General features: G+C 37.7%; 2 protein-coding genes across 2 annotated transcripts; one reads left to right on the top strand and one right to left on the bottom strand.

Annotated features, from left to right (window-relative positions):
• The first annotated feature begins 35 nt into the window (after nucleotides 1–35).
• On the top strand, nucleotides 36–9526 carry LOC146471585 (ubiquitin carboxyl-terminal hydrolase 46-like). The gene is made up of 11 exons (XM_085120143.1): nucleotides 36–139; nucleotides 222–302; nucleotides 384–597; nucleotides 2002–2082; nucleotides 3284–3477; nucleotides 4983–5059; nucleotides 5685–5768; nucleotides 6515–6647; nucleotides 7120–7184; nucleotides 7545–7623; nucleotides 8138–9526. Exons 1-11 carry the CDS (start codon nucleotides 137–139, stop codon nucleotides 8237–8239), a joined length of 1113 nt encoding a protein of 370 aa, XP_084976269.1. The 5' UTR covers nucleotides 36–136; the 3' UTR covers nucleotides 8240–9526.
• Nucleotides 9527–10542: 1016 nt separating this feature from the next.
• Nucleotides 10543–14614, bottom strand: LOC146471584 (signal peptidase complex subunit 3-like). The gene is made up of 5 exons (XM_085120167.1): nucleotides 14419–14614; nucleotides 14254–14327; nucleotides 13474–13550; nucleotides 12859–12977; nucleotides 10543–12328 (listed from the first exon to the last, which is right to left on the bottom strand). Exons 1-5 carry the CDS (start codon nucleotides 14559–14561, stop codon nucleotides 12187–12189), a joined length of 555 nt encoding a protein of 184 aa, XP_084976293.1. The 5' UTR covers nucleotides 14562–14614; the 3' UTR covers nucleotides 10543–12186.
• Nucleotides 14615–15059: the final 445 nt, after the last annotated feature.

The following is a 15059-nucleotide window of genomic DNA, read 5'->3' as shown; positions in this document are numbered from 1 at the left end:
ACTGGGGCCATGGAAGGCATGCGCAAATGTGCTTTCGAACGTTTATTTTGGTTTTCAAGTGATTACCAACATTTGGATGAGTTGGCTTTTTTTCCCGAGATTAAAATGGGTTAAGAGAATGGGATGAACAACAGATATGGTAAGGGTATCTTTTCAGGGTTTCAAACAAAACAATCTTATTAATTTGCAAGCGTTATGATCATCGGATTTTGATTTTTCAGGGTGCGAACGCTTCGCAGCTCGAGAAGGAAATCGGACCTCACGAATTTCCTCAAAATGAACATTACTTTGGTCTAGTCAACGTAAGTATGATTCATCCAGCAATCGCGTAAGCAGAAAACTTTAGAAAGAGCTAAGTTATGTTTTCATTTTCTCTTGTGCAGTTTGGGAACACCTGTTATTGCAATTCCGTACTGCAAGCGTTGTTTTTCTGTCGGCCGTTTCGCGAGAGAGTTTTGGGATACAAACCTCCTTCGAAGAGGAAGGAATCCTTGTTGACATGTTTAGCTGATCTCTTCGGTAACATCGCGTCGCAGAAGAAGAAGGTTGGCGTGTTAGCACCCAAAAAATTTGTAGCAAGGCTTAGGAAAGAAAATGGTAAGTATAACTGTCATTACAGGGCTTAAGACTACAGATCGGTTCGCACACAGGCATTTTGAATTGGAGATGGACAAATATTAGAATCTGACAAAAAATTTTGTCAGCTTATCTTTGATTATGTACATAAAGTGTGTACATGGAATCTGTTAAGTTGAAACTTTATTCGTGCTTAAGAGTGTTGTCTTATTGTTGTGCTCCAAAAACTAGATTACAAATATTCCGAAGAGCGTCGTTTTGAAATTAAATTTGATGATTTAGTCGAATGTAAGCTTAGTTTTGCTAAGTGTGCAATGCATTAAGCGGAATTTGAGAGTGAAGATCTTTGTAAGGCAAAAAAATGGAGCCTATTTGAAATTAGGCTCCCAAAGCTTTCGGGAAGGTTATTCAATCCTTTTAGCTTCCACAAAGTCTGGCAGGAAATTTGCTAAATATACTTGTTAGAAATAAGAATGTACATGTATAGCTGTCATTGTTGTGTGATGGATCATGAATATTTTGTCACCAAAACATGATTCTAAGTTTGACAGATGTTGCCCCTTCTGACCACTCAAAGACAGAATCTAAAAATCAGGGGCACCCAACGACAGTTTTCTCTCGGATCCTTTGAAACGCTATTTTAGGCTATCTGGAGTGCCTTTTAAGCTATGTGGGTTCATTTTAGGCCGCGCTATAATATTTCTATCTGTTCGGTCATTCTAGGGGAACTTGAGTCTTTTCGACATTACTAGGGCATCTTTGTCCATTTCCCGAAAACCTTAGGTCTTTGTTCCTTTCCAAAAATCTTAGCTGACCTTTTTTCGGCACCCGAGACGACATTTTTATCAATCCGAAAACACTAGGCCTTACATTTCCCATATCACAAAAGCTCAAGGTGAAAATTCCCTTAAGAAAATTGTAGGGGATTTAGGGTCTTCGGAACAGATAATTTACCGAAACGATCCGCTGGGTGCCCCTTAAAAGTACTGTGATAATTTGAGTACCAAATGTATGAAACATCCTTGTTGACTATTTTTCATAGAAACAGAATTTTCCTTAACTCAAGCTGTACTGCATAGTCAATCAGGGCCCAGTTGTTCGAAAGCCGATTAATGCTAATGCACGATTAAAAGTTAATCAAGGCTTTCATTTTGCTCGTTTAAAATGGTTTGAAAGGCTAATTTCAAGCTAACAGTTAAGAAAAGTCTAAGGCGAAGTAGCGGGGATGTTGACAATTTTTAACCAACCGTGTTCTGAGCACATACATATAGTCACTGTGAAAACTGTTTGAATGTTTATAGGTTACATTGACCTCTATCAGCTCTATACCTGTCCAATAATATTATTTGTTTTGTGCCAACTAAAAGTTGTGTAAACCTTTTAATGAAAATTTATTCTTCAGTATTTCATTCTTTTTCTCCACAGAACTTTTTGATAACTATATGCAGCAGGATGCTCATGAATTTCTAAATTATCTTCTGAATACAATAGCAGATCTCTTGCAAGGTAAAATATTGTAATCAAATAATGGCTGACAACCTGCCCTGTTGTACTTTTCGATGACTTCTTGGGCTCACCTTGAATCCTTTCCTTTCCATTTTTAACAAGTGAAAAACTGACTTGATCAACAAGTCTTTAAAATTCTGAAATACAAACCACATGCTCCCCTGAATTGTGTGCCCTAAGTGCCCATAAAATGTACAAGCAAATTAGAGACATCAAAGGCCCTGGCCTGTTCAGAGAGGGTCCTATGCCCAGGTACCAAAAAGGATGATGTTCGGACTCCTTGGTTCCTAAGGAGAAATCATTTCCTTATTCTATTTGATAGTCTTAGCCATTTAATATATTGTATCATGGGAAGGTATGGGAAAAGCACGGGAACTCACAAAATCCTGTTCATATCAGTGACTGTACCAAGGTACAATGCCTGAATACTACCAATTAAAGGTAGTAAACACAGGTAAACCCTGTGTCTGGTGCCGAGATATTTGCTTGGGCACCAAAAAAAACTCTATGTCCAGACTATAGTGTCCCAGCACAAAATACAGGTACTTAGTCTGAACTGAAATTCTACCATTAATAAACCCATGGGCTATTAACATAATAGTGGTTCTAAATAATAATTATTATATTGTTAGTTTAGCTTTTCATGCTGTTTATGTTGTCAAACCCAATTAATAAAATAATATAATTTGTTTTAAAAATGCAAAATTCTCCCCAGTATTAAGCACCAACTGCCCATTACAGCATTTCTTCCAAAAAATAAGTCCCATAAAAAGTCCTTTGAGTGGACATTATTTTAACAATAATTATTTTCCTGCGAAATTTGTCAGTGGAATGTTGCCTGATACTTAGCTGACGTGGCCATGCATGGGTCGCATCGTTTAAGATCAGGGGATATTCTGCAAGACTGAGCAGGATAATGGTTTAATTATTCAACACATTACTGAAAAAAAGGCACAGTTTTGTTGCAGAAAAGCTGGAGATGATCGATATTTTGCCATTTGTCTCCCCAACACATGAAATTACGTATATTGCTGGATATCTGTTGACTACGGTTGGCAAATATTCAGTGCACCATGACTGACAATCTTTGGGCAGTACTACAATGTATTGAATAATAAAAATTCAACCACTGTTCAACACAGTGACAAAGCTCTACTAAACTAAGACCAAGGTGTTCTCAAATTTTGTCTTAAACCTTTAGGTGAGAGAGCAAAGGAGAAAGAAAAAGACAAACACAGTAGCACTAGCAGCGTCAGTAGTAAAAGCAGTGTCTCATCTGTTGGGACAACCAATGGAGGGTCAACAAATCAAAATGGCAAGACAGAGCCTACATGGGTTCATGATATTTTTGAAGGAATTCTTACAAATGAAACACGATGTCTGTGTTGTGAAACAGTAAGTTACATTGTAATTCTTTTAATTTGGTCCAAAAACTTGGGTCCAAAAATTTGGAATTCCCTTCCATTATCCATCTCAAGCTCCACCACTTTAATTTGCTAATTTTAAAAAGCATCTTTATGACTTTCTTTCTGGTAACTTTGAAACTGACTTCAGGAAGTTTATTTTATCCTTCTGCCCCCTAGTCCTAAATTTTAATCAATGACCAAATCATGGGGGACCTCCTGGTACAAGCCTTTGGCTCTCTGAGGTCTCCTCGCCACTCACTGTTTTTTGGAACGTTCTATATGATTTATTTTATTTACTTTATGAAACTGTTCTTGTTCAACTCACACTGTAACTACGACTGTAATCTTACCTATGAGGTGGTGGTGTAAATAAACTAGAAATACGTGACTCGCAAAGCCTCACGAAGCTGGGGCTGGATGGAAAGCCCTCTTTCGTGTTGTAGCATCAAATGAGGAGATTAAAAGGTTTCTGAACATAGCAACTATTTTGATGAGCATGGTCTTTTCGTAGTTCTACAGGCTAGTTTGCGGTTAAAAAACTATTTCTGACGCGATGAAATGTGCAACGGGCATGCAGCGCTGTCGTGTTCAATGAATTTATTTCCCACGGAAAACTATTTTACTGCGGCCACAAAACGTGTAATTTCTTCAATGCAATCTTTCACAAAAAAAGATTTCTGGAAGAAAGGGAAAAGATTCTGGAGAGATAGTTCTGTATCCTGTGAATATTGATGAACATTGCAGTTCGAATTTGATCCGGCACGCAAACTTTCCCGATGTATGCAAATTTTGCTCCAGACAGCCTGACGTCATTCATACTTTGTTTTTCACCGTTGCTAGGCAACATTGCGGACACCTTCAACTAAATATATATACAAACATACATACATACATACATACATACATATATATAAATATATTTTTTGCTCAAATTCGCGCGGCTTAGCTCCACTCGGGCCGGCTCAGCCCGACAAATTTATTAACCTCGCTTCGCGAGGAATAAATAAAATAAAAATTAAATGCTCATATTTTGAGAAGCATTTGACTGTCAATTTTTAGCAAATTTTGTCCACTTTGTATTTGGAGAAAATTTTTCTTTAGTTACTAGTATGCTAGTATGGGGAAGGAAGAGGGTTAGTTTGTAAGGAAACTTGGGTGCTATGTCAGTAGGGCAGTAGAAACAAATTTTTGGTTCTGTCAACAAAGTTGTTAACTATAAAAGGAAATTTCGGCCACAGAGACTGCGGACTGGAGACTGCGGACTTTTTGAGTGTAAGCTCTTTGTCAGAGCGAATCACATAGGATTTGCAAATCATATACAGGATTTGCTCTGATGAAGGGCTAACACTCAAAATGTCAGCATTCAAATTACCGTTACCAACCCTGTTGATAAAACCATGTTATCAAACAATCTGGATTCACATAATGACTTGCTCATAAAATGTTACTGTGCGTACATTAATACCTATCACATCTAAACATAAATTATTTCAGGTCAGCAGCAAGGATGAGTCATTTCTAGATCTGTCAGTGGATGTTGAACAAAATACATCAATAACGCATTGTCTCAGGTGAGTCAGTTTTTTATTGATGTACTGCAGTGCTTGGAAGTCTAATCATTATGTATAAAGTGTCATGATTTTTTAATAGAATATAATCATGTTACAATTGAGATAATAACATCATTATTTTTAATTAGCTCTTGGCAAAGTTACAGCCAAGCTATTGGCACTTACTCTGGGTGGATGGGGGGAGGTGGGGGGGGGGGGGGGGGAGGAGGAGAATAGGGTTGATGATGGGAGGTAGGTGCAAGAAGAAAAATCTCCAGAAGCTGGCATTCTCTGTATTCCTGTACATAGCTAATGGAAGCATTAACTAAACGTATTGAGTTGTTCCAGAAATTATTTACTCCTTCCACTCCTCCAGAAATTGCAATGAAGCTTTGGAATGCCTCCCCCTCAGTGTTTCTGATGACCTTCTATCAGGGGTGGTATGGGTATTATTTTCAGGAACCTCACATTGCCACTTTCTCACTTTGTGTTACACACAGTATGTGAACCAATACCTAAACCACTGGCATTAAGATCAAAAGTCAAAGGTAGATAAAACGAATGGTTACCATAATATGAACACCCTCCCTAATCATTTTTGGTTAGTTCCGGTGATGATGTTTTTCTCTCTCTCTTTTGCCAACAGAGGTTTCTCGTCAACAGAGACGTTGTGTAGTGAACACAAGTATTTCTGTGAAACGTGCTGTAGCAAGCAAGAAGCACAGAAAAGGTTTGTTGTGTTCACCACAATCTGACAGCACGTTAGTCAGATTGAAAAAACCGCCAACTGGTTAGCTCAGTTGATAGAGTGCCGCACTAAAGTGCGGGAGGTTGTGGGTTCAAACCCCAGCTGGACCAACACTCAGGTTCTTTAAACAACTGAGGAGAAAGTGCTGCCTTTGTAATGAAATCTGCAAATGGTTAGACTTTCTAGTCTTCTCGGATAAGGACGATAAACCGTAGGTCCCACCTCGCAACACTTGTTCCTAATAATGATCTGTGGGACATTAAAGAACCCATGGCACTGTTTGAAAAGAGTAGGGCGTGGAGTTCCTGGTACAGGTCTATCTGATTAGAGCCGTCATTGGTCTGGGTGAGTGGGGTGAGATCACATATGGACTGAGGCGGCAGCCAGAGGCACCAAGGTTCTATATGCTGGCGTCCAATCTCACCCTCTGGTTCCTCCGCAATTCAGCTACTAGCTGCAAGAGAGGAAAAGTGGGTCCCCCATCCTTCTTCTTCTAAAAGAATGAAATAAGAGATTGCCAGCCTAGCATGTGACCTGAAACTTCTCATGTTACTTTGGTATTTGTTTCAGTAATAATCATGTTAAGTTTTACTTTCTTTCTTTTGTATGATTGACCTTTTATTGTTCCAGTATTTTGTTTTCAACATAAATGATTGAGAAGGGTTAGAGTTTCAGAGAAAACACACTTTTGTCTAGCATGCCATGTGTACCATTTCTTTCTTCTTCAGAATGAGAGTGAAGAAGCTTCCAAAGATACTAGCCCTTCACCTAAAGAGGTTTAAGTACATGGAGCAGTTACAAAGATATACAAAGCTGTCTTACCGTGTTGTGTTTCCTTTTGAGCTAAGGCTCTTTAACACAGTAAGTACTGACTGAAAACAGGTAATGCAATTTACAATAATTATTGAAGTTTTGCAGTTTGTTGAGGCACAGCAGTGCAGTAGTTAACACATCTGACTTTCGATTGGACAGTTGGAAGGTTTGAGGTGTTGCTGGTTCAAGGGTTGGTCTCTTCACTACTGTTCTTTCCTTAGACAAGAAACTTTGCTTCACATTGTCTCTCTTCATGTGCAGGAGTTAAGCTCTATCCATGTCGGCCACTTCAATCAAAGTGCAACTTAATACCTACCTACCTTCTGCAGTTTTACAGTGCATGTATTGGGCTGCAGCTTATAAAGCAATCTTGGTCTGAGATGTCAAAACTGAGGTCTTGGCATGTATTTGCCATTCTGTACCTTTAAATATGCTGGGAGCAGCCCTGTCATGTTCTAGCATGACTTACAACCCTCGCTTACATAATAAATTATTATTATAATATTTTTATGTTTTCTAGTCTGACGATGCAATTAATCATGAAAAACTTTATGACTTGGTTGCTGTTGTGATACACTGTGGCAGGTATGCAGTTATTGACCATTTAACTCGTCTGACAGAAACTAATTAAAACTAAAGTCAAACCTCTATTAAGCTACCACTTGGCAATTCCCCAAGGGTGGCCGCTTAATAGGGGTTCAATCATATGTACTGTAAATGTTTTCTTGTCATGGTTGTTCGACTTGTGATTTGATAAAGAAACCTGAAAAGTCATACTGGTAATTGAAGCTACTTGTACAGCTGTAGTCACAGAATCCTAGTACATAACTTTCTTGTTTCATGGCCAAGGGACTCATGTTATTCCTTTGTGTCCTGCCATGATGTGCTGATTACCATGTGCAGCTTTCATATCTCATGTGATTTGTTTGATTTTTGTTCACCCAGTGGACCTAACAGGGGGCATTATATAACAATTGTGAAAAGTCATGGACTCTGGCTTCTCTTTGATGACGACATTGTAGAGGTGAGCAACCCAATGTTGGACAGTAATAAACTTTCACCTTATTAACATTTATTTAATGCCAAGATTTGACCAGTCAGGTATCAATATTTCATGATTTTCCTGAAGTCATGAATTCAAAATTTGACAGCTTCAGACAAACTTTGGCACTCATTTGATAGATGTCCTAGTAACATACACCTTTTTCAAAAATGGTGGCTTCCCTCGGTAGCATGTGCAAAAGTCAGTAGAATTGTTACTCTAAAATGAGGTCAGGTTTGGTAATACAGAAGCAAGTAAAAATCAACTATAACATCGAACAATGTTTCAGAGTTGTCATGACGCCATTTTCAGCTAACTATCTTTTTGAACTTGAAAATGGTGTCATGATTCATGACTCCAAAATGTTCCATTTTATCGCTGATTTTTACTCGCTTTAACGAGGTCAGTAGGTCTAATTAACGTGTCATAAAGAAACATTAACTGGCCGTCATTTATGAAAAAAGTTAATACATGTATTTGACTGATTATTTTGCAGAAAATCGAGGCTCAAGCAATAGAGGAGTTTTATGGATTGACCTCAGAAATTCAGAAGTCATCAGAATCGGGTTACATTCTCTTCTATGAAGCAAGAGGATGAAATTAAATGACTTACATGAGCACAATTTTATTAGGGCAATGGAATGTATATTGTAGGCAGGGATGCTCATAATTTAGTGTAATTTATTGTGTTAGCGGAATTAAGAGAATCAAGCAAGAAGAGTTACCTCTGAGTTTTTAAGGAGGCCTGACAGGGTTTTAGCTATGCAAGTAGTTGAAGGGAAAGTATCACGCAAATCTTATAAATGTCATTTCAAAACACAAAAATGTTTGTCTGTCAACAGAAGCAAAAAAAATATTGTCATCTCAGTGCAATAAAATGTCAATCAGTGCCTCTGGTTGGAGACAGCGTAGGTCAGAATGGATTGAAACTTGAAAAATGTTAGGCTAACGCTTTTCAAGATCTTGCATTTTTGTTTACAACATGTACAACATTTACAACATTTTTGTTTATGAACAGGTCGTGAGTTGTTCCCTTCAAGAACTGAGTGACTTTTTTTCCTCTCATTGTTCTAGAATTATTCTGTTAACTGCAGGTCTTATTTCACAATTGTTAACAAAAGAGGTCAAAATCCCATGACACTTCCCCTTTAACCTATAAATGAAATAAAATGTAGCTAGATGCGGGTATCAGCTGAATGACTCGACATGCAACATTCCAGGAGTGAAAACATGGCATATATCCTGCAAACATGGAAGTAAAGGCTGCAGATAAGAATTTAAAGGTTGTTTTAGTGGTGCCGAGATGTTGCCATGATAATCGCTGACATCACAAAACTTTATAATTAAACTTTAAGACAGTACAGCTCGACAATTGAGTTGTTAAGGTACATGTATTGTATAGCTAATGCCCACAGAATCAGGAGTAATTTTTGTACTTAATTTATCATCATTTCATTAAATGCTGTAATGATGGAAAACCCTTCCAAGCCTCCTTGTTATTAATTATCACACAAGTAACCATCCGAGAATTGGCCGAGTGATTTTGCTCCATCTCCTAAGCTCAGTTTTTGTATTTCCAAGGAAGTTTGTGGTTTTCTAAAGACTGAAAAATTAGACAACAGAAAGTTTCGCAGAGAAAAGTTTCTCTTGAGAAAGTTTCTCATTGGTAATTTAGAAAGTTATTGCTTGTTTCTCAGTAAGGTCTCATGGTGGCTCTTAGTGAAATATAGTGTAGCTGGTTTACTCGAGAACGCATTCAGTTGATCTGAAAAGCTAAAATGTAAATAATAATAATCGTCTCCTTTTTAGTTGCTTAGCGAATCTGTTTTGTTAAAGACTACATTTGTTAACACTGACAATAAAGACTAGTAGTCATTGTCATGAACATGACTTCTGATTATCTGCTTGGATTTGCACATGCTTAAACTTTTAACTTCATAATACCTACCATGTGAAGATCTCCATAGATGACTGGCTGGCAAAGCACTTTTTCGTTTGTTTGTTTGTTTGTTTAGGTTTTTTTTTTCAAGAGGTCTATTTATTGGAGGGAATTTTGCTTTTTGAAATACAGTTCATGAGATTTTTTTTGGGATGCTTATAGTTTGGAGGGATGTTAGGGGGCTTATTTTTTGGCAGAGGTTATTGTCAGAATTTTATTGACAAATGACACTGGTGTGGTTTTCTTGAAAAGTCACATAAGCATTTCGGGCCTGAAAAACAATTTTACAGCCCAATGTTCATTGTCAGAAGGTCAGAAAGTTCAAATGTTAAAAGCTTTACAATATGAAGAAACACACAGGGCTCGTTTGTATAAAAAACTCAGACTCATACTCAGTCGCTATTTACATGTTTTGTGGGGTAAAAAGATTGGGCAAAATAGCTATTTTTCCTTCAACTCTTCCCATGACACCCTGCGCGCCTCAATCTATCCTCGTATCCAATCTTCACACTCCACAAAACACGTAAATAGCGACTGGGTACGAGTCTGTAAAAAACTAGCAGTAATAAATTATTATTATTATTATTATTATTATTATTTATTATTATTATTATTATTATTATTATTATTATTATTATTATTATTATTAAATAAGAAATGGCTCTGAAAAGTACTTGAACTCAGGGCCAAAAACGTGTTTTGGGAGTTTGAAAAACAGACCCCTGGTCCTAAATGCCATGTTTTTTACTTTGCAAATCATGAAACAATATTTGATAAATTGACATCACAACAAAATTTTGCTTGCCAAATTTTAGTCATGCTTTTGACAAACACTGCAAAATTTAAAAGCCATTACTAAGGGTACAATATCTAGGTTGCACTATTGACGTCCTTACACCACAGATCTATGATTATGGGTAGTGTTCTGTCTTAAGTCAACGATGAGTTAAACAGTCAAAAAGTTAATGCTAAACTTTACTTTATTTTTTAGATTTCTTGTGATTTAAGAACATCACAAACATGGTGACAAACAATGAATAATAGTTTTTTTTTATTATTATTTAATTTTTGCCAAGCTGCCATCTTGAAATCCTCTCAAATTTTGCCTCCCACACAACACCCAAGAGTTCATGATGGAATCTCAGCAATCAATCAGCATAAATAAAGGAGCCATACTATTAGACTAACTTTGAAGACTATTAGACCAAAACTGAACAGAACATTTCAAGACAACAAAGTTAAAATAGTGCAAGAGGTTAAAGAATGTAATAAGTTCTTTTGGGGGTGCAAAGGACAAGCTTTTCAACAAAAGGAGACAGACAGTCACTAGCTTGCACACAATCGTCCCCCTTTTTTTTGAACAGAAAGAAGAGACATCTGAAGAATGCCGTTGCTGTTGCTGTTTCCCCGGAATGAGAATAAAGTGCTCTAATTAGTTTCTTGACAGAAGGAATAATGATTATTAGACTAAGCTCTGATTGGTTAGCATCATGGATACTCAAGATAATTTATGCAGCAGAAATAAAGCGCAGGGGTTTCAATAAGTTTTGAAATGGCCTTCTGAGCTAACTAAAGTAGGCGGTGACCTGTTGAAATTTTTTTTTAATAATTTGAGTGAAAATACGGACAAAGTAGGCGACGGTAAGCATAGTAGGCGGCTATTTTTGCCGGTTGCCATCTTCTAATGAAACCCCTGATAGCGGGGTCATCCATGCAAGCCACAGATCAAAAAATGACAACTACACATAGCCCATGTAGTAGGTGTAATCTGGGAGGGAGAGGGGGAGGTGTAGCGAGAAGAAAGGTCTCACTTATTCTCCCTCCTCCCCCCCAATTATACCTGTTATGCAGGCTAACTACACACTGTGTCTTGTGTTTTTCCCCAATCGTGAAGGATGAAGACAAAAACCTTGTTCAAGGTTGGGAAGAATTCAAAATTTATGAAGAAATCCTTTCTTTAGAATTTGTTGTACATCCTACATAAAAGAATGTGTTAATGTAGAGCATGTGTTGGGAAAGTGTGCGAGTACTCTCGACCTCGCAATCACTTGTCTGAGAAAAATCTAGGAGTAACTATTTCACAACCTACACTACTAAATCTTTCAAGGCCCGTCTGATGGTGAAGAAGAAAGCCCAAAAAACAATTATAACACAGAAGGACAGCTGTACATATTTGATTGTCCTCCAATGCAATTCACAAACTCCACAGAAAGAGCACCGCAGGCTGGTGTAGGCAAAAATGGTACTGTCTCTGACTTGTGACAGTTCTTTTTGATCTATTTTTGATGGTCTTTTACTTCTAAATCAAATGCAAGAACCACAAGAGACAGATCCGTGAGATCTAATTAGCATGGAACTTACCAACCCTGCTTCCAACAGTTTCATGTATTTTGATTGCCAAATTGAAAAGAACAACATAAAAATAAATTGACAACTTTAGTTGACAAGGGTGTGTTTTTACAGAAAGTGTAAAATAATGTTTTGCAGTTGAACTTTATGTTAACGTTCTCAGACACTCTTGGACTCCACATGCCTAAGCTCCACTCTCTTGACAATCATTTAACACTTGCGGTTTAAAATGCAAACTGTTTTTTTTTGGTCTTAAATTAATGATCAAATCCGCCTCTGTTGACAGTGTATTCGTCAGGGAAGTCAAAATAGAACTTGTTCCTCTGGGTTATCAAAGGAAGGATGCCAGCATTGGGAATTACATTCCAGGATAAGTACAAGCTGACATTTTTGTTTCCCCTAGAATAGAGAAAAATATCATTTTAAAAACAGTATCACCTTCTTTCACATTTAAAAATCATAGGGGTGCCTTAAATTTTTCAAAAGCTTGCAAATTTGGCTTACACTCAAATTGCTCACAAAGTTGTAATGGGTGGTTTATGTAGCTAGGCGTTTTGCAGAATGTGAAGCATCATTAAGAAAAACAAGTATGGTGTGTTTCCCTTGTGCTAAATTTACAAAGAGAACCAAATTTGTAATGATTCAGTAAGCTTGTTTCTAACTTTCAAATTTGTGGAAGATTCAAATGGAAGTTACCAAACAAAACTTTCACATGGCTGTGTCTGTGTTTTAGCAACTTAAGAAACAAACTTTAGGATCATTCCAGTTTTGAGCTTGGGTGCTTGGCTGGGAATGTTCTTACACAAAGGTTTAATTCCACCAAAAGACTGGTGTTAACATTTTTCATTCAATGCTTACTATAACTAAAGCTAAACAAAATCAAGGCATTCTGATGAGCCTTCAAATAACAACTTGTTTAATATACATACTTCAGTCCCATGCCGTCGTCAAAGAAGTAGTACTTGGTATTCATGCCATGGTAGTTAAGCAGTGCACTTTTGTCTCCTCGAAGGATGATTTTGTCCCAGATAACTACTTGATTAAATTTCTGCAGGTATGAAGATTTTTAAAGAAAGAGTAATTCACAATGGGAAGATCAACCAAATTGCAATGACATGTGCATAATGCATCTTCAAATGGAAACCTGTTTTCTGTACGTAACTAGCTTCTTTCAGGAAACTTGTCAAATTCTCAAGTGCCTGATGTATGAAGCCACGAATTAAAGCCATCCATTTATTACCCCTTAGTTAAACCTCTGCTGTCAAAGAACGTATTAACGCAATAATCAACTTCAAATTTTATTCGGAATAGGAATGCTTAACCTGGCTTCACCATAAACAAGTATATGACCAAAAATGGTGATTGAAATCTTAGAAGAATTCCACTTGGTTATAGGAAGATAAGTTTAGACATGGAAGAGCATAGCACCATACAGTGACCATTTCAAAACTAAGGAGAGTTATCAGAGTTCAGACTTTTGCTATTGAAACAATAATTATTAATGTATTTAACTTTATAGCAAAGAAAAGAGAGAAGAAACTTACATTACTCTTAGTTGAATACTCAGCTGTAAGATAAAGGAAGAGCTGTTTAACATTCCAGTTGAAAATACCTTTTAAGTGTGTCATAAGTTAAGGAAATAATGAGATGTACTTATTAAAATTGCCGGTGGAATTAACAATGTTAAACTAATGAAAGTATACTTTCCAAAAGAAAACACAAGTAGTTTGAGGAGGGTGAGAGTAGGCTGGCATTTGGCAGCAATTTCTAACAAAATATTTTTCAATGACATTAAGTGGCTTTTCTGACCAATTGTTTGAACTGAAAATGTGCAGTTCCAGAAAAAAACCCGTACCCACCCAATGGAAGGTCATCGGAAATTTCTAGGGGGAGGGGGGTCTAAAAAAGTAAACATTTTAGAAGCAAAGTATGAAGCTTACCTGGAATTTCCTGAGGGGATAGGGGGTACAAAATAAAAAACTTCTGTGGGGGGAGTATGGATATTTTCATGAACTGCACAATCTCAGTTTGCTCCAAATGCCCTGCTTTTGCCCAGCCACCCCAGCACACCCCCACCCCACCCTTGCAAGCCAACATTGATAAGTGCATGAATTTAATATTTTACTGTTCCATGGTTCATAATTGAATGACAGCATTCTGGCCTGTTTGGTTGCAATTGAACAAGCTTTTCCAGAATTTTAATCTGAACTTTTTATCCAGATTGTCTGCCTGAATTAACCTTTTCACGGTCATTCTTTGGGGGTGGGTTGGGGGTTGAACAACCGCACAATGTTAAATATTCTTGAAACGGCACAAAAGGATATCTCCCTCTAGATCGAAGGTAATGAAACCCAAGTCATTTTTATCCTTGGACACACTGAAGTCTTGAACGTTTTTCCTAAGAAAAGAAGAAAATTCAAAATCACGTGTTAAAACAAAGAAATAAGCTTTCAAAAACGAATCATTACCGTCGAAAGGGCCAAACTTACACCAAAACTTTCTTTGTCTGCAGATGTAGAGGAGCTTGATGTGTATTTAAAATTGTTGATAGGAAACAAAGGAACGTCAAGGCCGCGAGTACTGTTAGAGTAAACGCAAAAATTGTGTTTAGACGAGAAAGAAAGGTGTTCATTTTGTCGTAAACTCTTCACTTCTGTAAAACTTGAAAAGTAGACTTGTAAACATTTCATTGGACAGTGGCTTTCGATTCAATGAGATGCTCAAGAGTGTATCTTTTAACGATTGTCAGCTGGTCAAGTAGCGAGGGCTCCATCATTGGTCAGAGTATGTCGGATGTCCGCGCGCTTTTTCGCTCTTTTCTAGCGCGAAGAAAAGAAAACGTCAAACGGGCAAGACTCAGTATAGCCTACGCTGTCTGCGGCGCAGGCTAGACTCGGTACGGCCGAGGAAAACGCTTCACAACGGGCGCGTGCCAATCTCGTTCCCAGAGGCCACCGCTGGCCTAAATCGTGCGCGGGCTCTGGGGACGAGATTGGGCCTACTCGCTCGCCCGCTCCTTGCACGCCTCCCAAAGGTATTCCAAGAGCCTGGAACAGGGAAGCTCTTTACCTGGTGATCGCAGAAAACACAACATATGAGGAACATGAGATGTAACGAACGTTTTAGGCTC

The sequence above is a fragment of the Pavona decussata genome, unplaced genomic scaffold (assembly GCF_977016875.1).
Source record: "Pavona decussata unplaced genomic scaffold, jaPavDecu1.1 SCAFFOLD_102, whole genome shotgun sequence".
NCBI classification, from domain to species: Eukaryota; Metazoa; Cnidaria; class Anthozoa; order Scleractinia; family Agariciidae; genus Pavona; species Pavona decussata.
The sequence above is the reverse complement of the archived record's forward strand: the minus strand, read 5'-3'. Positions and strand labels throughout refer to the sequence as shown.